The 23,495-nt window shown below is 32.5% G+C and overlaps 1 protein-coding gene across 4 annotated transcripts in view; it reads right to left on the reverse strand.

Annotated features, from left to right (window-relative positions):
• Positions 1–23,495, reverse strand: part of Stxbp5 (syntaxin binding protein 5) — a 179,001-nt gene that overhangs the window by 49,975 nt on the left and 105,531 nt on the right. For all 4 annotated transcript variants that reach the window (XM_010639597.3, XM_033763319.1, XM_010639606.3 and 1 more), the window contains exons 11-19: positions 21,854–21,926; positions 20,201–20,348; positions 19,898–19,965; positions 19,585–19,625; positions 18,281–18,501; positions 17,439–17,617; positions 7,861–7,986; positions 5,686–5,837; positions 233–298 (exon numbers count right to left, since the gene is read on the reverse strand). In XM_010639597.3, coding sequence (XP_010637899.1) covers positions 233–298; positions 5,686–5,837; positions 7,861–7,986; positions 17,439–17,617; positions 18,281–18,501; positions 19,585–19,625; positions 19,898–19,965; positions 20,201–20,348; positions 21,854–21,926 — 1,074 coding nt within the window. The remainder of the gene's footprint in view (positions 1–232; positions 299–5,685; positions 5,838–7,860; positions 7,987–17,438; positions 17,618–18,280; positions 18,502–19,584; positions 19,626–19,897; positions 19,966–20,200; positions 20,349–21,853; positions 21,927–23,495) is intronic.

The raw sequence follows: 23,495 nt of genomic DNA on the forward strand, positions 1-23,495 counted from the left end.
AAGTAAACAATTATATGACTTTGATCAGGTAAAAGCTATTCACTTTTATCTGGCACAAGCTGAATTTCTTTTCACTTAATCAGAATGTAAAGAATACAGTTCTGATTTTAATAATAAATACATAACAACACCTTTTTGTTGACATATTTCAATTGTTCATCTGTAAAAAGAACTGATATGCCATTGTGGTTCATATATGCTCATAAGTAGTAATTAAATAAAAAACAATTACCAGAAGTTGGAGATTTGCAGCGATCCTCTGGAACTATACTCCCTTCACTAATATCACATAGACCTGCTAAAAACCAAAAACAATAAACAAGTCACACCACAAATATACAGAAGTGCAGATTGCTTTCTACCTACTATTTATATTTCACTACTGTCTATTTAAAAGAAGCCAGCAGATTAATAAACTACTGAAATTGTACTGTGCTCATTAGCTATGAAGTAGGAACATTTTAGTATTAAAATACCTCATACTAATGCGGCAGTTATCAGTTAAACAAATAAGAACACAGGTTAGAAACAGAATTTCCAAATAAGATAATTTGTTCTTAAAAAACATCAGGGATAATGCAGAACTTTTTTGGAAGTCAGAAATGTGAGGTATATGACATTTTTCAAATTTTAAAGGAAGAATAGGTTTGGTAATTTTTGTATCATAAGGACCTTCGATTCAAACTTCAAACATTTTCCTTAAGTATTTCTGAATGATAATTAAGAAAACATTTTGCATCCTCAATTTTGCAATATTTAAAATACTCCACATTACTCATCTTTATAGAATTGCTTCATAAAGAATGAGAAGTTAGAGTTATTCATAGGAAAATGGATGCATATTGAGGTTATACTCTGAAGTGAAATAAATAAGTCGCACGTGCAAACACCAAATAGTTTCTCTGGTGTGAAAAACTATAATTGTATATAAGATTTTAATGGTATAACTGACAGTATGAAATAGGAAGAAAAGGGCTAAAGGTGTATGGAAAGTGAGAGGGGTAGGGGAAATGAAATAAGGGAAAAGAAAAAAATAATGAAAAAATGGAAATAAAGTATTTGTAAATAGGGAAGGGAAGAGGGGGTGAAGGAAAAGCAGGGAAAAGGGGGAAAAATGAACACCAAGACCTGTCATGTAAAGGTACAAGATCCCAATGATGAATGTAACTGTACTGTATACCTAAAATGTACCAATAAATTCAATGAGGGAAAACAAAACTGTAGCACCATAGTTTAAAAAGATCTCTAACAAAATATTTTCTTTTCAAATAAACATGAATTACATATATAAAACTGATCTATTTTATAACATGGTCTAAATTCTTAGCAAAATTATAGGAAGATATTTTATTCCATGGACAAGAACTAAAATCTATGGTTAAAAAAATATATATAAATAATCATTTGTCTAGATACTGACATGAACAAATTCCTTGTGAATTGTTTAATGATTACTAATAAAAACATCAGGAGTTTGGACTAGCTGGTCAACAGACAAGGAGTTGCATGTCTAAGCCTCAGGAGAAGTCATGTGTCATGCTGATGCGCTTATGTGCATGGCCAGTACTTGCTCTCCCAGTACTTTAGACATAATGCCCCAATCTCTAATGTCACTCTGAAAGCTTTTATACCAATATTTTTAGAGAATACTCTAGATTTATAAGAAGTGTTACTTTCTAGTTTGAATTATATATTATTTGTTTTCATCTCTAGAAAGTTCTTGAATGAGACGCAGTAATGTTTTAAATTTCACCAAATTGTTTCTGAATAAAAAACTGAAATGTGTTATATACGTGTAACAATTCCCTACTATAAATGTACTCATTATGTACTGAAAACATGTACTGATAAAAGTTTTAAAAAACCCAGTTTCTATAGCTCTAAGATGATTGGTTTAATCTGACAAAATATGTTTACATAAATGAACTTTTTCCTGATAGAACACTAAGGTTAAAGATTTCTAATGAGCAGTGAAAATATATTCTAGTGCTACAATGTTCCAAGTACTGAATATTAAAAACCAACAGATATTGAAATTTTAACATGGGAATTTTTGTCACCAATATACTAAATGTACAATAAATACTATATACTATAAAACAAAAATGTATGGTATAATTAATTACATGATTACTATTCTTAATTATTATTAGCCTACATTTGGGAAGCTGAATTAGAGAATGTGGATTGAGATGATTTGATTTAAATATTAAATATATTACAATAACTATTAAATGAGCTAAAACCCCTTTAATATCTTCTGTCTCATTTCATTTAAGGTAAGGGTCAAAGTCCAACCCTACATGGTAAGTTCATATGAATAACCCCATGGTATGTATCTTCTGACCTCTAATTTTATTTTTTTTCCTTCTCTACTTCTGCTTTCCCAATATATACCATGGTTTCTAGATACTCAGGGTCCAGCAGGCATTTAGTCTTAAACTAATTCAAACAGGAAATAATTTATTCAATCTAAAAATCTGTGTTGCAACTACTCAGCTTTAATGTTGCAGCACAAGCACAGCCAAAAACAACACATAAGCAAATCAGCTCCAATAAAAGTGTGTTTACAAACTTAGGTTGTGGGCCAGATTCAGCCAGCAGAGAGTATCTTGCTAAGTCATGGTTTAATCAATCTTGAAACTGTTTAATTGAACTAGGTATGTAGGTCACTTCTACGGGTGTGGTTCAAAAATTATCATGGAATTCTTTATCAAATACCTTATTAACTTCAGAAAATATGTCAACTGGCCATAAACCAGTAATACATTACCAGATTAAAAAAGTAAAATTATTTTGTAGCAATTTTAGTAAACTTTTGCTAACCTATTATCTCCACTTTTATATGTACACAAGGAATCAGGAATGCCATTCATTCTAGAATTGTGACTAAACTATATTTTCAATGAACTGACTTTTAATATAATTGACCTTCAAATTGGGATACTTTTTAAATTCAATTTAAATTTAATTTCCTTGGTAACCACTTACTATGTTTCGTCTGCTTTGTTTACACAAAGTTACTTGGGTTTTAATTTATCTTAAATTAGTTTTCATACTTTCTAGTGAGAAATAGCATTCTTTACAAAGAAAGCTGAAAAAGTTGTATCTTCAGTTTTTCAATTATTATTTAAAATTGGGTTCTAATGCTCCCTGTATCATATTTTCCTGACAACCAAGCATTCATTGCTTTATATCCCATTATTTTTGAAACCAGCCTTATAATTTGACACAGCAGTTTTTGACTGATGTAATATTTTGTACATTCTTATTGCATCCTTTATTTCACAGATACATATAAAATACTATATGGAATAGTTCAGAAACAATTTATAAATTTTAATTAGGTCCCATTCTGAGTAGCATGATGAAACTTTGCACAGTTCTGCACAGAAGTGAGTCATTATGCTGGCATGTTGTATAGGCTACCTATCCTTTACTTACTTAGCTGTTTGTTGTATTAGTTCTATTGTCCTAGTTCCACAATGCCAACTCAGTGCTTGTAATCAAGTAACTCACAAGAGTAGAGGTGTTGGTAACTCAAATTTGCTAAAGAGAAGCCAACAAAATGCCTTTAAGTTTTATCTCCTCTTGTCATAAAAGGACACTGACAGAATGATAAAATATTTTGAAAGACCACTATACTTAGCTATTACTATAGAATACACTGTTATAATTGTTCATTTTTATTGTTGTTGTTGATAATCTTTTACTGTGCCATGTTTGTACATTAAACTTTATTACAGGTGTACATATGTAGGAAAAAACATTAATACATATATAGATATCCACTGGTGGTCTTAAAATGTATCTCCTTAAAATGTATCTTAAAATGCAGATAAGGGTGACTATGGTAGCATTTCTTATTTTATAACACACACAGACACACACACGCACACACACACAGAAATTTTCAACCGGTACTACTGAACTCCATAGCTATTTCTCCTTTTCTGTCTTATTTCAGACTTCAAAATAATTGTAACTGTTGTAAAAACCAAAACCAAAACACTTCATTTTTAGAGCTTCATATCCAGAGGTTAAAAAAAAAAATTCTCCTAAAGTCTAGGTACATTTTTGCCTCTAATTTCCTTCTTACATTATCGACTCCCAAGAGTAAGCAGGTACTTTTCTCCATATGTCTATTACTTCCACCTCCTAAACAGATTTTATATGGCCTTTAGAATTATATTCAGAACAGATTTCCCTTCTTCTATCCTTCACTATCTGAATGATCAAGTGACCAGTGAAACAAAACATAAATGATCCCACGTTTCACCTTCAGCAGTCAGAATTATAGCAAAAATACATATGAAGTTGAAACACTTCACTGCACTCTGTCCCTGTGACACACTTACAGTTTTTTTTTTTTGGTTGGGGTGAACTGGAGATCGAACTCAGGGCCTTGCATTTACAAAGCAGGCATGGTGCCACTGAGCTAAATCCCCAGCCCATGAAACACATTCTATATGTTAGTCAATACTTCAACTGTATTGTAATACATCTGTAACACAGTCAAACTTCAGCAGTGATGTTTTATAAATTCAGGAGTGACACTAGATTGTGGATGAAAATACATTAGCATCTATTAGCAAAAAAGGTCCTTCCTTCAAACTGACCCATTTAAAAATGACTGAAGAATAATTTGATGACAATTGGGCTATGCCTCAAGAAAAGTTTAAAAATATACTTTAGCAAGAGTATAATTTTTATATCAACGCAAACAATCATAGTACATATTCTCCAGTTAATTGTATTTGAAAAATGTTTATCATCTGAAATTAGAGGAACATATACTTTTTTTGGGGGGGTACTGGGGATCAAACTCTGGTCGATGTGCTTCTGAGGCAGGTGGTGAAACCACTGAGCTAAATCCCCAGCCCAGGAACATATATACTCTTAAGATGTTGCTTCAAACCACATTTTTTTTTCTCATTGAGTTTATTGGTACTTTTTAAGTATACAGTACAGTTACATTCATCATTGGCATCTTGTACCTTTACATGACAGATCTTGGTTCTCATTTTTTCCCCTTACCTCTGCCCTCCCTTCCCCGCCGCCATTACCTATTTACAAACACTTTATTTCCATTTTTTCATTTTCTCATATTTTTTTTCTTTTCCCTTATTTCCTTTCCCCTACTCTTTCCACTTCCCCTACACCTTTAGCCCTTTTCTTCCTATTTCAAGTTGTCAATTATACCATTGAGAACTTATGTACAATTATAGTTTTTCACACCAGAGAAACTATTTGGTATTTACACATGTGTGACTTATTTATTTCACTTTAGAGTATATCCTCAATATTCATCCATTTTCCTATGAATGAGTCTAATTTCTCATTCTTTATGGCTGAGTTCACTGCTGTTTCTTTAACATCTAGAATATAACATTTTACATAGTAGGAACAGTGACAACAAAAAGAGCTCAAGAACTTCTGGTAAGTGCTAAACAGACCCACAGAAACTTAGCTGAAGTTTGACACTGTGGCTCTTTCTCAACTTTCGTAAAACAATATATTAAAATCAAAACTCAGTAACAATACAAAGTTAAGACTAATGCTTTTGCTTGTTTTTGACTGTGACATACACCATCTACATTAGACAAACTATCTACTGAGCAAAAGAAATAAGTCAGCATTCAAAGAAATTTTAAAACTCAGTAGTGTTTTTTTTTTTCTTTTTACCTCCAGAAGGTTGTCGAGATTTACGAGGAGATCGGGGTTCTCTCCGATAAGGGTCATTAGAGCCATATAATTCAATGGTGCCCAAGTTGAGCAGCACTGATTTCTGGAGGTAGTCAACCATAGCAATGCCATTACAATTGCCAAAAACCACCCTGGAAGAGAAAAAACATTCTAGTGAAAACAATCAATTATAAGAAAATATAATTGGGCCGGGGATTTAGCTCAGCGGTTCGGTGGCCTCCCGTGTATCAAAAAAAAACAAAAAACAAAACAAAATCATAGTCTATAAGGTTGAAGGAGGATGCACAATTGGTCTTTCAAAAAATTCTCCTTTGACAACCATGGACATGGAAAAACAGGTTATATCTACCTTCTCATGAAACTTCATTACTGATATAAAAAATATTCCACACAGGAATTAGAACTGGATCAGAAATATATATCCCCCATACTATGGAATGTAACATCAATTTTTCTTCCTTGAGGGCATTTTGAGCCCTTTAGGAGAAGATATTATCTTCTAACAGAAAAACAGGCTGATATATTAGGGAAAGTTTTGGTAATCTGTATAGTCAATAATAAAAGTAGAAAGCAAAAAGTCTTGGAAGACTCTGGGGTGTTCAAAATATCTTTTCATTATATGTCAGGAGCTATAACTTAATCAAGGATTATTATTCTTTTAAGGTCTCTTAAGAGCAACGTTGAAAGTTGACAATGTACAAAGAAGCTACATTGTCATGTGGAGGTACAAGATCCCAACAATGAATGTAACTGTACTGTATCCCTAAAATGTACCAATAAACTCAATTAAAGCTGAAAAAAAAAAAGTAAAGAAGTCAGGTGAGAACTGTGGTGACTTGAGGAGTACTAACTATTGAAAAAGTAAAATATGTGTGTATCTAAAAAGTAAAAACTTTAACTCAGATCCAGGTGTCTATTGCCACACAGGAGTATCTATACCCATATACCCCACAACTAGACTTTCAGTCAAAGTTTAAAATATGGATTTAGCTGGGCATGGTAGCACATCCCTGTAATCCCAGGACTCAGGAGGCTGAGACAGGAGATTAACACAAGTTTGAGGCCAGCCTGGGTTACATACTGAGTTCAAGGCCATCCTCAATGATATAGCAAGATTTTGTCTCACAAAATTAGAAAAAAAGTATGACTTATAAATTAGATATTCTTGGCAATTAATTCAACTTCTAAAAATACATAAAAAGCACCAAACAAAATACAGCTATGAGCCCAATGAGGCCTGTCATTAACTGAAGTACAACTCCCTGTGACACATCCTACTGGATTTTTTGCTTATCCCCTTTTTGTTTCCTTTATGGTTGAAGGCAATCAAATATATAAAAGAAGCAGGCTTGTGCTCCTATATTGTAAGGCATTAAGTAAAAGATTATCTCAGACTGCTGCCAGTCTTAGCTCGATATGCAATTCAAAAGGCAAGGAGGGGGTCGGGGGCTTTTTTCAGTGTTTCCACCTCCTGCCTTGCAAGCACAAGGGCCCAGTTTGATCCCCAGTAACAAAAGAAAAAGAGGCAAGGAGGTAGTCATAGCTACCAGCAACAAAAAAAGATGACTGAGTCCCTAGGGGTATCACTCAGGAAGGCAGTGATTTGCACATGATAAGCCAATTAGTAATTAATTTCTTACACTGGATTGTTGAGTTTTGAAATAAAAAGACAAATGCCTATTGTATTATAATACAAAGTATATTTAACACTGTATCTCAAGTCAAAAACTGGTAATAAAACAGATATGCCTGTATTACAAATACTTTATTACATTATTACTATGTCTTTCTAAGTTGTACAACTTTGGAAATAGAAAAAAATGACATAGTTACAGTTCAGTATTCATAATTAATTAATAAATGTCTTCTGTATTCATGTTGCTAGATTTCCATGATACTAATTAAGAAAATTATTTCTAGGAGTATCCATAGGGGAGGATATACTGACTTCAAAACTTTATCTCTAATAATTCCTTGGTTTATGAGATATTTACTTAATATCAGGAAGCAGTACACATAGCCAGAGTAAATTATTCAAAACAAAATTATGATTCAAATGTTGAATTTGAAGTGCAAGTTTTTATTTTTAAAAAGAAAAATGATACATGGAATACTATGAGAAAAGAAACTGAAGAAAACATGACTTATACTTACAGTCCATACGATGAATTGATTGCCAGGCTGGTTATTTGCTGTGGTGGTTCCCCACTCACCCATACCAACTGAATAACTAGTTCTGTCTGATAACCTGGTGACTGTTTAAGTGGAGAATTTTTAACTCTTAAAGAAAAAAAAGGGGAAATATTTTACCTTTTGAATCCATTTCAATTATCCTGTCATCCTACATAATTATATAGTTATGCCTAATTAAACAAAAAATTATATATAGAATTATACTGATTTTTGAAATGTAAAAATCAGAACTCATTTACAAGCATGTGATTTAGTTTGGGGTCTAAATATCTACATAAATAACAAAAAGTAAGAATTATATGCAAATTCCACATATAAAATGGGGGAGGGAATAGGAGGTTAGGGTAAAAGAGGAGAAAACAGAAAAAGGAAGGAGAGGAAGAGAGGAGAGAAGGATAGGGCAGGGTATGGAGAAGCAGCAGAACATGAAATTAAGAGGAAAATAACATAAAAAGAAATGTAAGCTAGAAAAGCAGATGTAAAACTTAGAAGTATATGTTAACTAAAGAAAAACTGGCTAAAAAACATACAAGAATAAGCTAAAAACCAATGCGAACAATTCATTTTTTGTGTGTGACCACTTTTACTAAAAGAAAAACCCAAACTCTTCTTGACTTTGAGGTGATAAGTACTTTTGAATGCCAAATAATGTAAAATATTGCTATTTTAAATACATGCAAAAAAAGACAACAAAGCGGGAAACTCACAATTAAGACTTAATACTGTAAATTTATTTACAGAGGACAGTGTATATAGTAAAAGTGAAATATCAATACTGCAATAATGACTAAGGCCAGACTTCAGAGGGTCTTGAGTTGGGAAGGTTTCCTGGCTGTTAAGAAAACTCCAGGCTTTTGGAAGGCTAGAGTTTGAGTCCTCTTACTCACATGCTGCTTCTGTAAAAAGTGGCAATATTACTACTTAATCATGGTCTGAGAAAATTGAGGATACCTATGGAAGTGCATTTAGAAGGTCATATTATATGAAAGTAACACATTTGCATTATTAAAAAAATAAAAAATAATGAAGGTTTATAAGAAACATTTGGAGAAGACTAATTTGGTGGACATGCAAGATAAAGTAGAAAACAATGACCATTTAGGAAATTCTCATTATTTTTATGATGTGAAATAATTTCTTAAAGGTAGATTTGAAAAACATGAAGAATTCACAAGGCTTTCAGTAAGGCATATATTTTGTGGCTACTTTTAACACTGATATAAATGAGGTATTCAATATTCACTGAATAAATAAACATACTGGAGGATGACAGGGTAACTTGGTAACCTGATAAAGTAGGAGAGAAAAATAAGTCAAACTGATACTATAGTAAAAAATAATACGCCAAAATGAAGAGGTAGCTTTAGTGGCTGTGTGGTTAAGTTTGAGGTGACAGCCAGGAATCAGAGACGGAACTACTCAGCACATCATTAAATGTATTCTCAACCACAAAATGATGCTAAACTTATCATTTAATTATCAGATCATTTAGTTATCAGATAAATATGTGAGGGAGAATTTTATGAGATATGTTTTGAGGAATACTTAGATAAAACACCTATCAAATTCAAAGTCAGCAAACCAAGTGGAACTGAAAAAACATTTTTAAACGTGAACAATTTATTTTTGGGTATGATTGTTTTTACTATAATCTACGGTGACTAATTAGAACTGAAAACATTTTTTATTGCACAGACTCTTTCCCATATTTGTTTTAGCAGAACATACAGAAACCCTGGTATTCAGCAATTCTTCTGCTTTGGAGTGACAGTGTGTAAAGGCAAGAAGCCTCGGTACTAAATCTGACACCAAACTCAGGTGAGACTACTTCTCAATCATTTTAATGGGTAGTTCCACGGTGAGGAGGACATGTGTAAGGTAAACGGTCCAGACCGCAGGGAAAATGTGAATCACTGAGGGTATTCACAGTATGAATTGAGCTGTAGTTACTGCTGGTTGTAGTGGGTTACAGGCATACACACTCAGAACTGTGTGTGCCCTGTCTGATTCTAAAGGATGAGAATGTCTGATTCTTCTCAGACAAATACTGACGGTCAGATATAGCTACTGATCTCAAGACAGAAATAAATACTGAGCCATTTCATCTCTCTCCAATAACAGCCTTGACAAAGGCATAGGCTGAAAAGTCAGAGTGGGCTATTTTCTCCTTGAATGAATTGGGCATAGACAGTAACCTTCAAGGAAATGCTTCCATCTCGGGCATAGGAAATGTGCACATGAGATTAGGTTCTCAAGAACAAGATCAAGCTTCCAGGGACAATTTTAGAAGTTTATTTATAGGCACATCTAAGACAAGTGACCAGAACACATACAACTCATAGAGTTTTTTTATTTTAGTATAAGAAAAAGTTCTGAAAGAGGAGGAAAATGCCAGCTAAAAATGATGCAAAATACTCAACTAAAAAAATTTAAAACTTGATCAAGACAGAAGTTAGATTTTTAAAATAGAAGTAGAATGATCAGTTTGTTACATTTTATGTATACAATAGTTCATATATGTTATCAATTTAATGCTTTTAATATATTTATGTTAATTTGTTTACATGTTAAAGACAAGCTGTCAAACTTCTATTTTTAAAAAGCCTCATAATTTGTAGGGCAGGGGTTTAGCTTAGTGACACTGCTCCTGTCTCGCAAGCATAAGGTCCTGAGTTTGATTCCCCATTATCAAAAGAAAGAAAGAAAAAAGAAAGAAAGAAAGAAAGAAAGAAAGCCAGCCAGCCAGCCTTATAATCTGTACAAAAATAGTTTAAGTATTAAAGGATGTTTGGCGCCTCACAATGTCACAATGAGACTCTGTCTGGACAAGGAATTTGCAAAGGGACAAACAAAATACCTAAGTAAAATATAAAATTTCATTGCTAAAAGGAACAAATGAAAACACGTGCCTTATATTTTTTGTCAATGACCCAAAATTCTACTGAGACTAGCTACCTCTAATATATCTCTGAATACATATTAGGACCTTCCCTCTAAATCTTGATCCTTCAGTAAACTAGGTAATACTAGAGAATTATTCAGAATGCAAACAAATTTTGAGAAAATGGATAAATGGCCAAAGATATTTTTAGTGACCACCTGAAATTACTTAATGTGATAAATAATTTAATGTGATATAGTTAGGTAAAGAGAATTATTATGCAATGCATATGTTTATGTTCTTACCATACATTTTTTTTCTGGAATTCTACTATTCTACTGAAAGCACAAAATAAGCGACCCAAACAGTCTTAACTATGAGAGTATATTAATTTATGATGCACTTTATTGTGACTTATTTACAGTGCTATTTTAAAATCCTTTTTTAAAATACTAAGCAATTTCAAGTTTTAAGTTAAATGTATGGCTTGATATACAAATATATAATATCACATATTAAAATTAGTATGAATCTCTATTTCACTATTAAAAAACAAACCAGACATACAAAGCTCAGACACACAGAGTCCAGTCAGCAGGGATGGTTCTCCATTGAGAGTCTACAGAACTCCTGGCCCCCTCTCTACCCACTTTCTAACTCTACTATGGGAAAGGTAAAAAAGGAAGAGAATTAATGAGGTCTGTTCCTTTCCCCCCTTATGCTGTGTCCATTCAGAGACAAGTATGCCCACATTCTCCTCTGGTCCCACAGACAGTGTGCTTAATGCTTCCATAACTTAAAACCTCACCTATTTTTATACATTTTTTTCTGCCTGAGTCTGCAGATCAGTCAGTGTCAGAAAGCCCATCTGGCTTTTGTGCTAGCTGACATCACTAGTCTCTATCAACAATTAAGATGGCATTTTTTAGAGACCACTTGAAATTACAGAACATAGATAGGAAAAGAGTAGTATACTTATTTTGCCTCCTTGTATACCTCAAGGAGAAATTATGCGTGAACAGATTCTGGTTGACAGTCTTATCTGTTATTACAGTTTTAACAGCTTAAAATTCCGTTCATCTTACAAAATACAGTGATAACACAGTTTACTTCTTCTCTGATACAAATGCTATTTACAAAAAGAACTGCCAGTTAAAACATTAAAACTCTCAGGATAAAATTAATTTATGGAACTGAATTGTATATGGTGCCAGTAAATAATTCCAATATTAGAAAAAATTGCAAGTAACTCATACCTGAGAGATTTGACTACATATTACTCACATGAGATGTGCTCAAAAGTCTAACAACAAATGTAATGTCATATTTTATTACACATCTAGTAGTTTTACTATTAGTGATAATTTTAAAACTCATTTTGAACTTACTTTTGTAAATGGATAAAACAAAAAAACGATTTCAAGCTAATCTAGGAGAAGAGCTGTTTGAGGAAATCAAATGGTTACATTCAATGAAAAGTATATGGGCTTTAAATACTGTTTTTTTTTAAATACTGTTTTTTTTTAAAAATACATTTCTTTCTAGCCTTTGCCACTGAGTGGCCTACTATAATGGTGCTTATTAAAAACAATGTTATACACATTTCTACCAGTTATATTTTGTCCCATTATTCTATTCTCCATGAAAAGAAGCCAGAGTTTCCTGGAGAAGCTCATTCCATGTGCAAAGGCAGGAGTTCAAGCCATGCACAGAATATGTTCTTGACTGAAATCCAGGATGGTAATACAAGTCCTGATGTGATGCTGGGAAGTCTCAGACATACTCCAAAAACTCCCTCTAGGAAGTTGTGATAAAATCTTCATAGGTTAACCAAATTCAATCAGTTAAAGCAAAAATCCCTAGTAGTTCATGATAATATTCCAAAGTGGGGGAAAGAACATTACCACCACACCATAGTCACATTAATATTTTTAGGATTAAGAAAAAAATGGTTTATATTTAACTGTATATATTTCCAGGATAGGCAAAGTATACCAATAAACAAATCTTAGCAGTTAATGCAAATAACAAAAAGACTTTCTTCCCAGAAAATATTAATGGACTGGCTAATGAGGCTTTCTATTTATTTATCAACACTCTATCTCCCTTTCAATAAGAGATAGTCTACTGAATACAGATTAACAGTTTCTCAACACATTGAACACAGGCATGAAAGTTCCTCTCAAATAATAAAGATGGCCATACCACGGTTTCAATGAACAACAGTAAAAATTCCCAATTCTAGAATTAAGTTGATAGCTAAGTGGATTTAGACACTGAGTAACTCTAGTTTACTAGCTACTAGTTTTAAAATTTGTTCTTCATTACTGCCTTAACTGGTTCTTTCAGTCAGTAAAAATACCTTCAGTATTTTTCTCCTGGTTCTTTAAATTAGTAAAAATACTTGAAAAAATGACTCTGAGAACAGAGGATAAAAACTCATCTATTGAGCCTGCCTTTAAAATACACCTAGAAAAACCAATGTAAAAGATCTGCTCTTATCTCAATCAGCTCTATTGCTCTGACCTATCTCATTGAAGAAAAAAAAAAAAAAGGAATGGTGGTGTTTATTCTTTAGATTAGAAAATGACTTTAGTATTTTAGACGCCTGAACCTGTAGCCACAAGCCCATACAACATTTGGAGGCTGTTATCATTTGGATCTTAAATCCTCCAAAGTTCATGTGTTGAAGGCCCATTCCCAGTTAATGGTGTTACTTTAGGAGGTGAAAGAAGCTAAATCTCCGTGGTCATGCTCTTGAAGAAGGTATTTGGATCTCAGCCCCTTCCTTTCCTTTTTGCTGATGAGGTGAGTAGCTTTGCTCTACATATGTTCTTTGCCACGATGTTCTGCTTTGACAGGCCTCAAACAAGGCTGAGAAAGCATGGACTGAAATCTCTGAAACTGTGAGCCAAATAATCTAGATTCTTTGTAAGGTGATTATCTCAGGTTTTCTGTCACAGAGATGGAAAATTGACTAAGAAGTATAAGATATTATAAAACACAAACTAAATAAATTTCCCTAATTTTTGAATACTTTTTTTTTTCTTTTTTTTTTTTTTTTTTTTGGTTTTTTGAGACAGGGTCTCACCATGTAGTTGAGACTGACCTGGAACTCACTATGTAGCCCAGACTGGTCTCGAAATCACAGCGATCCTCCCTGCCTCAGCCTTCTGAGTGCTGGGATTACAGGTGCACCACCACACCTGGCTTGAATACATATTAATAAGATCACTTCAGTAATTGATAAAACTATAAAAATACAGAAATGCTTAAAAATTATTCAAAAGACAAAGCTGTACTTTATATGCTCATAAATTAAACAAAGAGCTAGGAAAAAATTCATTAGAATCAGAGGTCTTAAAGGAATTTTTACAAATCTAAATTTAAAGCATTATTGAATAATTAACAAAATGAAAAAAGAAAAGTAGGATTCTGTGTTCCAAGTCTCATGTCGGTGTAATCAGAACTGCAGGTGAAAGTTGTGTATATGCCTATGTTCATGAGAGCAAAAGTGAATTTAAGAACACAAAGAGAAATTTTAGACCTTTGAGACTACTGACATTTTGAGTGGGTAATTCTTTGTGTTTTCTGTAAGAGATTTTAGCATCATCCCTGGACTCTATCTATTAAACGTAAGTAGCATCATCCCTTTTCTCTGTTGTGACAACTAGAAATATGTCTAGATGGCAAGATATCCCCTGCTCCTGGGTAGGAAGAATCAACATGGTGAAATTGGCCATACTACCAAAACTGCTATACAGATTCAATGTAATGCCAATTGAAATTCCAACACTATATTTCACAGAACTAGAAAAAAGAATCCAAAAATTCATTTGGAACCATAAGAGACCTAGAATAGCAAAATCCATCCTAGGGAACAGACACATAGCAGCAGGTATAACAATTCCCAATTTGAAACTATACTACAAAGCCACTGTGATAAAAACAGCATGGTACTGGCAAAGAAACAGACCTGAGGATCAGTGGAACAGACTGGAAGACACAAAAACAACTCCAGATGTACTCAGCTACCTCATCTTTGACAAAGGAGCTGAAGCTTCTCTAATAAATAGTGTTGGAAAAACTGGATCTCAACCTGCCAAAGATTAAAACTGGACCCTTATCTTTTACCATGTACTAAACTAAAATCTAAGTGGATTAAAGATCTAAATATTAAAACAGAAACACTAAACTTGTTGGAAGATAAGTTAGGTAGAACTCTTGAAGACATTGGCATAGGAAAAGACTTTATGAACAAATCCTCAGTAGAGCACAGGAACTAGCAGAAAGAATCAACAACTGGGATCTCATCTTATTAAAAAGCTTCTGCACTGCAAAAGAAACCATCAACAGAACTAAGAGACAGCCTACAATGTGGGAAAAAATTTTTACCAACTGCTCCTCAGACAAAGGACTATTATCTAGAATATATAAAGAACTCAAAACAATCATCCCCCCCAAATATAAAGACCCAATTCAAAAATGGGCATCTGAAATGAACAGATATTTTTCAGACAAAGAAGTAAAAGCAGCAAGTAAATATATGAAAAAATGTTCCACATCACTGGTCATTCGAGAGATGTAGATGAAAACAACACTGAGATTCCACCTCACCCCACAAAGAATGGCTGCTATCAAGAAATCAATCAATAAGAAATTTTGATGGGGTTGTGGGGAGAAAGGAACCCTTCTCCATTGTTGGTGGGAGTGCAGACTGGTGCAAGCACTATGGAAATCAATATGGAGATACCTCAAAGAGCTGGGACTAGAGGTTCCATTTGATCCAGCCATCCCTCTGCTGGCTATCTTGCCAAAAGAATTAAAAGAATCGTATCACAGTGATATATGTGCACCTATGCTTATAGTGGCACAGTTTGTAATAGCTAAAACTTGGAAACAGCCCATTTGCCCATCAGTTGGAGAATGGATAAAGAAGATGTGGTTTTTCTATAAAATGGAATACTACTCAGTCATAAAGAATGAGAAATTAGATTCATTCATAGGAAAATGGATACATGCTGAGGATATACTCCTATGTGAAATAAATAAGTCACACATGTGTAAATACCGAATATTTTCTCTGGTGTGAAAAGCTATAATACTACATAAGATCCTAGTGAGATAAGTGACCACGTGAAATAGGAAGAAAAGGGCTAAAGATGTAGGGAAAATAGGAAGGGTAGGGGAAAGGTAATAAGGGAAAAGAAAAAAATATGACAAAATGAAAAAATGGAAATAAAATGTTTGCAAGGGGGAGGGGAGGAGGGGGTGAAGGGAGGGCAGGGACAAGGGGAAAAAAAAAATGAGAACCAAGACTTGTCATGTAAAGGTACAAGATCCTAATAATGAATGTAATGGTACTATATACTTAAAATGTACCAATTAACTCAATAAAACAAAAAAAGAAATTAAAAAATATATATATATATATATATATTTTTTTTTAATATTGGAAAAAAAGAGAAATATCTCTAGAATTGGCCAAATATCTCCACAGGTACAAAATCACCCACAGTTGAGAACCACTGGCTTAAAATATCTAATCACAAAATTTTCTGAACAGCACAACAAATTTTTATATCTATACTTTAGAAATGATTATGATATTTTTAAAACTTCTATCTGCTCTATCTTCAGAGTAAGTACCTTCTTGGTTTCATTGATACTCTACATGGAAAATGGCAATTGTTAAACTATCCATCAACAGAAGAAATCCTAGCAAACCTAAAACAAAATAGTGCAAAGCTTTGTTCTTTACATAAGTGCAAATTCTCTCTCTTACTTAACCATCCTTTGTACTTTGAATCTATTACAATCTGGCTTTTGCACCCACCATTCTCCCGAATCTCTTGACTTCTTTCAGAGCCACCTTTCAATCATTACCTTTATTGATTATTTTTATTCAAATGTTATTATTTTTATTCAAACTTTCTTCATGTAATTCTTCAATGATTTTAACTCTTTACTTATTGCATTACTTCTCTACCCATAAACCTTAAGAAATGTAATCACTCAAAAATACCAGTGGGCCAGAAAAAAAAGTTATGTAATTTATCCCCCTATAAAAACAAGGTGTATTTACATACAAAATAAAGGCTTTGAAATAAAGATATTGTAGGACTAGGAAGTAGGAAGATAGCTCAAAGGGGAAGGGAATCAAGAGATGAAGGGATGGGGGAGAGAGAAGGAAAGAGATAAAAAAAATTAAGATGTATTATGTAAATGTGTAACTCCACACAAGGAATGTAGGCCTATGTACTGTAAACATGTACTAATAAAAATTTTAAAAACTATTATGAAAAACTGAGTCAATTTAAGATTAAAAATATGGAATTTTCAGAGTGCTACAAAGTAGTCTGAATATTAATCTAATATGCATACAAATTCAGATAAAACACTGATGGATTTAGAACATTGAGTGACATAGTACTTATGTTTGGAGTTCAAGTCTTAGTATTTTAAGGATAAAATCATGGAATGCAATCATACCTTGCTTATGCCACTAAAAACAAAGAGATTAACCACAGCCAAACACAGGATTCTTATGCCAGTTTACTCCTTTACTGTAAAATATTATTGCAGCTTACTGATGCTTACAATTTATTTAAGTTAAGATAATATGCAAAGAACTATAATTTTCCTTGTTATAACTTACTTTAAACAAGGTACATTATCACGAAGTCCATCAGATGAACTGCTACTGGTTGATGGATGGGACTGAGGAGGAATGGGCTGAGGACTGGAGCCTCCCACAGGTGTTGACAAAGTTGGTGGCTGCTCACTCTCTGGAGATTCAACATCATTTATCTCATATAACAATCGAACTTCAAGCATCTGTGGAAAAAGCAAGGCAGTTGACTTACTTCAGATATTTAGTAATCATTTTATTACAATTTATATATACACATAACTAATTTTTTTTTCGGTACCAGAGATCAAACTCAGGACCTTGTTCTTGAGAGGCTGGTGCAGCCCCACTGATCTAAATCCCTAGCCCCTAAAATTTTTAAACTTAAAAATTTAACAAGTTTCCAAAGGTAAATGAAAAACATTTTCTGACTCAGCTTTTTAAAAAACGTGTGTATGCAGGAATTACACAGAAAAACATACACACATCATGATTTTATAATATGCAGCACTCCAAAATTAAGAATATACTCATATTTATATCAGTTTTGCTGAAATAAAACTTACAATGTGCTTAAGGATTTACATAATCAGTTAAAAGATATAGCAATAAATGCTATTTTTTAAAAAACAGAGATTAAAATTTAAATACGGAGATGTTTTCAAAATTCCTATACAAAACTTACTGCAAATAGTCTTCTATTTTATTTATTTTTTTGGTACCAGAGATTGAACTCAGGTCCTTGCACTTGTGAAGCAGGCACCAGAACCACTGAGCTAAATCCCTGGCCCTGCAAGTAGTCTTCTAAATGAAGCACAAATTGAAAATAATAGGACAATTGACACAAAAAATAATTAAAAGATTATTACCGGAATGACTTCTGTAACTACTTCCTGTTTGCTGAATCTATAAATAATGACATGGGCTGAAACTCCAGCTATGCACAACATTCTACTTTCTGGACACCAGGAAATGATCTGAATAGCATATGGATCTTCATCTACAATGTCTGTGTTCGGTCTGTCGTCTTTATTTCTTGTCTTTTCAAATACTTTAGATGTTTTTAATTTATACAATACTTGCAGCATTACTAAAAAAGATGTTAAGACATTTTAGTACAAAATGATCAAATGTGTTTAATCAGTCACATTATGTAAGGAAAACATTCTATATTTGTCTAAACTGTATTTTCATTTTTCAATCTACTTTAAAGTAGTCTATTGAACATTTAGATGATATATATATATTTGTTCACTGGCCAGAAAAGGGTGCATTCACTGTATTCATTAAAAAAAAAAAATCCACCATCATGATGGCTTTAGATAACTTAAAAAATAAAAGAGTAACAAAAAGATTTGGGGAAAAATGTATAAATACACCAAAACTCCCTAAAGTGATTTTCTATATAAAATGATACCAGTGTTATCAGAAACTCCTACATGATTATGGGGTCGGAGATTTAGCTCAGTGGTTCCACCATCTGCCTTGCAAGGTCCTGAGTTTGATCCCCAGTACCAAAAATAAATAAATAATAAACAAAATAAAAAAGCAAACAGGAAATAATTAAAAAAAGAAACTCCTGGGCCGGGGATTTAGCTCAGCGGTTTGGTGGCCTGCCTTGCAAGCACGAAGACCCAAGTTCAATCCCCGGTACCAATAAAAAAAAAAAAAAAAAAAAAAAAAAAAAAAAAAGAAACTCCTACATGATTAAACAATGCATCTAAAGTTTACTGAATTGCCATGAGAGTTCATCATGTATGTCCTGCAAACATTAATCATAAGGCACTCTTATCTGTTACTATGTAAGAACCAGGAATTTTCACAAAGACATTAGAAACTTTTACCCAGTTTAGAATTAGGCATTAAAATTACTTTAGAACTTTCTGTTGATTTCAAATCCATTCTCATTTCTCATCTCTGAGTTAGGAAAAGATTTAAAGCTATTTTGAAGAAAGAATTGGAATATTGCTGCTATGAATTATTCTTGAAATACTAATATCTCTGAAAATATTTTACTCTTAAAAACTTAAGACATGTACTTCATAAGTCAGTAAATTAAACTTACAGCCTACAAATTTCAAATTAAATGTTGATTCTGTGATTACAAAACAAGATATACAAAAGCTAGCATGGCTTAACGTAAAACAATAAATATTCAAATGAAATTACTTACTTGCAGAAGCATCCCAGAACTTAACTGAACCATCAGCATGTCTACACAAAGCAAAGGAGTTAAGAATGTGATAAAGAAAAAAGTTACATTTTTTCCTTGTTTAAATGTATACTGTTACTTTTAAGATAGCACCAAAATGAGAAAAAAGGTAGAAACTGTAGTAAACTGGAAGGTTCTTGACAATAATTTACTTCTCATTGTACTGTAACATGAAGAAAAGCTCTACCTGCCCAATAAATTAAAAGTCATGTAATCTTAATCAACTCTATTTAGCTATTACTGATTTAATGGGTGAACAGAAACTTTAACTTACCCTGTAATAATTATTTCTGGGTAACTTTGAGCACCCAAGCCCCAGTTACCTCCATTGATGGGCCATTCCTATAAGAAAAGATTACTGTATAAAGCAACTTACAAGCATACTGTAAGTCCTTATGTACATATAATCTATATGTTTTACATATAATACATATATGGAAACAGTAACCAATGTATTTTGCTTCCAAAAATGATTTTCTTTATACTTTCTGTAGAAAAGGTATCAATATTACTAAACATCTCAAGGTAATAAATTTAAAACATGAAAATATTAAGTAACAAAACTCATGTTCAATACCTTTTTGCTATAACCTTGACGTTTCTGTCTAGCTCCAACAGAATAAAGTGCAGGAATAAGGTCAACAGGACAATCAGCAAAATATTCGCAACATGTAACCGGGGACTCATGTATACTCAAAGGGTAGGGATTTTCAAATATAGGATATCTTTAACACAGAAAAAAAATATTTATTTAATTAGTTATAATCTATGATTAATACACAATTACAAAATTTTAAAATATACATTTACCACATATATTAAGCTGATTTATGTAATACATTAACATTGAGGTATTTTGTAATAAAAGATGCTAAATTATAACAATAAAGGCTATGGTTCCAACGTGCTATCCTAGACAAAGTGCTACTTATAGATACATTTTATTTACCTTCACCAAAGTTAAGATACAGACTAAGTGGTACTTATATCTCTTGAACCAAAGTATGATGCAGACATTATCTTGGAGAACAAAACCAAAGAGTAATGTTTCAAAGACAGGTCATCTAGGAAGCAGTTGAAGCAGAATTTAAACTATGCTCATATTCATTAAGCTATGTGGTTCTCAATATTTGTAACCTCATCCTTACACCAACATCAATAGAAAATTTCAATTCTTCTCTTTCTCCATCAATGTATTACCTAGTCCAAGATTAAAATCAAAATGTTACCTTGCATCAGTGATAATCTAAAATGTAATTCCACTTTAAATGTTTTTTTCAGCTTTGAGTCACCAACATCAATAGAAAATTTCAATTCTTCTCTTTCTCCATCAATGTATTACCTAGTCCAAGATTAAAATCAAAATGTTACCTTGCATCAGTGATAATCTAAAATGTAATTCCACTTTAAATGTTTTTTTTTCAGCTTTGAGTTTATTGGTACATTTTAGGGATACAGTACAGTTACATTCATTGTTGGGATCTTGTACCTCTACAATGTTTTTTAGATATGAAATTATTTTAATAAGTAAAATGTTTTTAAAATCATGAAATTAAAACTTTATACATATAACATTCCTTAGAACGAGAATACTTGCTTTAAAGCATCTGTAAAATTAGAACCTGTTTAAAATGTCTTTAAAAAGTACAAAACTATTAATCTGTAAATATTAAATGTATTGATCAGGAGAGAATTTTTAGAAAAGCCCTTTATACACTGGAAAATGAATCCAGCAACTTTAGCCACAAACAGACAAAACAAACAAACAAAACTGAAATAACAGAAAGTCAGGTGACTCTCTTTATAACACAAATCTTTCCTTAGTTCAATGATTCTACTATATCTGTAATCAGAAGAACAACAGGGCTAGTGATGCATGGAAAATTAATCTGACAATAGTATGTGCAAAAAAAGACTAATAGCTTATTTAGATGTAAATTATAATAGGATCAATTTTGGACATACTGATTTTGTGTAGCTTTAGCATATACAAGCATGAAGTTAAAACAAGAAATTTCAGAAATTCAACTAAATTTGACTTAAAAAATGAAAATACTATGAAATTTATCATAATAGAAGAATTTAGCAAATAATTAGAATGAGTCTGGAGCTGTAAAATGAGATCAAGGCTATGGACATAAAAGTAGACTTCTCAAACAAATGAAATAGCTAATCCTGTGATATTTATATATACTTTTTTTTTTTAACCACATACTGAGGAAATTCTTACCCATTTTGTGCAAGATCTATAAGTACTAAATCCTTTTCTAGAAGAACCACCACAGCATATGGTTCTTGAAAATCTGGAATATGAGAACAATGTGTGAATAGTAATTTTAAATATGCAAGAAAGCAGCAAATTAGAGAATGAACACATATTTTTCATTTTATTGTTAACATTCTGATCCTGCAATATTTCATGTAAATTTAAAGCTTATATTTTAGATGAGATAAATTTATTTGAAGATAAATAGGACACGAAGCTTACAGTAACTTCTATGGTATTACATTCCAAGGATGAACATGGACAACAAAACCAAAATTTAAGTAAAACAATTACTATCACTGGATCTCAGATTAACTCAACAGAGTTCTTCTGTAACACCGTTTCTTTCTTAAATGTTTTTTATGTGCTTGTTAACATTTATAAAATTCTACATCTTTATACCTCAAATACTTTCAAATGAAGTAAAAAGATACACATTTAAATTGTTCTTGAATCACATATTCTAACTGTGATGGCTAATTTTGTTTCAATGCTATGGTACTGCCAGCTATTTGATGTCTCCATGTTGCTGTGAAGGTTTTTGTTATTGTTGTTGTTTTGGTTGTTGTTGTTTTAGCATTTAAATCAGCTAACTCAGAATAAAGCAGATTACCCTCTGAATGAGTGGGCCTCATCCCATAGATGAAGGCCTTTGGGTCACAGACTGAGGTTTCCTGCAAAAAAAGCAAGTTAGCCTCAAGATTAAAATATAGAAATCCTGCCTGAGATTCCAACCTGAAGATTTTGAATCCAAGACTTTAATTCTTTCTGTACTATGCTCGAAAGCTTTCAGATTAGCCTGCTCCACAACTCCTTTGAATGTATATATGAAGGAACTCACTAATAAAGACATGTAAAAATATGTATTTAGTATATTTCTCCCAAAATAAGACCTAACCATAAAATAAGTCCTAGTGTGATTTTTTTTTTTTTCAGGATGCTTATAAGCCCCAGTTAAGACTGTCAGCCAGACAGATGTATTTAGTACACCTATTGCAACACATGCAGAATGTACTGAATAATATATAACTAGATATAAATATTGACATTAATACTTAAATGATAATATAAATTATAATTATGTTTGTAAATACCCAAGCAGGAGCCTTTGGATAAGAGGTAAATGCCTATGTGAACTGGGCTGCTTTGTTTTCTTACTAATTGGACTGAGGATACAATGCAAAACTAATTTGTACCTTGATGACAATGGACATGGCTGTGTCTAATATTTATAATTCAATATATCATATGTTGTAACAATGCACTTCAAGTGGGCTACATGGACAAAAAGTACTTATTGAAGGAAAGCTCTACTGATGGGCATGAAAGATTTTTGGCCAATGATTCTACAGGAAAAGAAGTAGCAAGAAATTCAGGCCAAAATTCTGGATTTGTAGTTATGATGATGTTCTACAAGATGAAGTGACTATAATTTGAATAAATGTAGGGTTTAAACATGAATTAATGTGTAATGTTGTACATGAATAAATGTACAGTATAATATATACCTGAAAAATAAGACACTCCCTCAAAATAAGTCCTACTGTATCTGTTGGAACAAAAATTAATATAAGACAGAGTCTTATAATGGGGAAAATATTATATA

This window comes from Fukomys damarensis, unplaced genomic scaffold (assembly GCF_012274545.1).
Source record: "Fukomys damarensis isolate Sample0158 unplaced genomic scaffold, DMR_v1.0_HiC HiC_scaffold_14, whole genome shotgun sequence".
Lineage (NCBI taxonomy): Eukaryota > Metazoa > Chordata > Mammalia > Rodentia > Bathyergidae > Fukomys > Fukomys damarensis.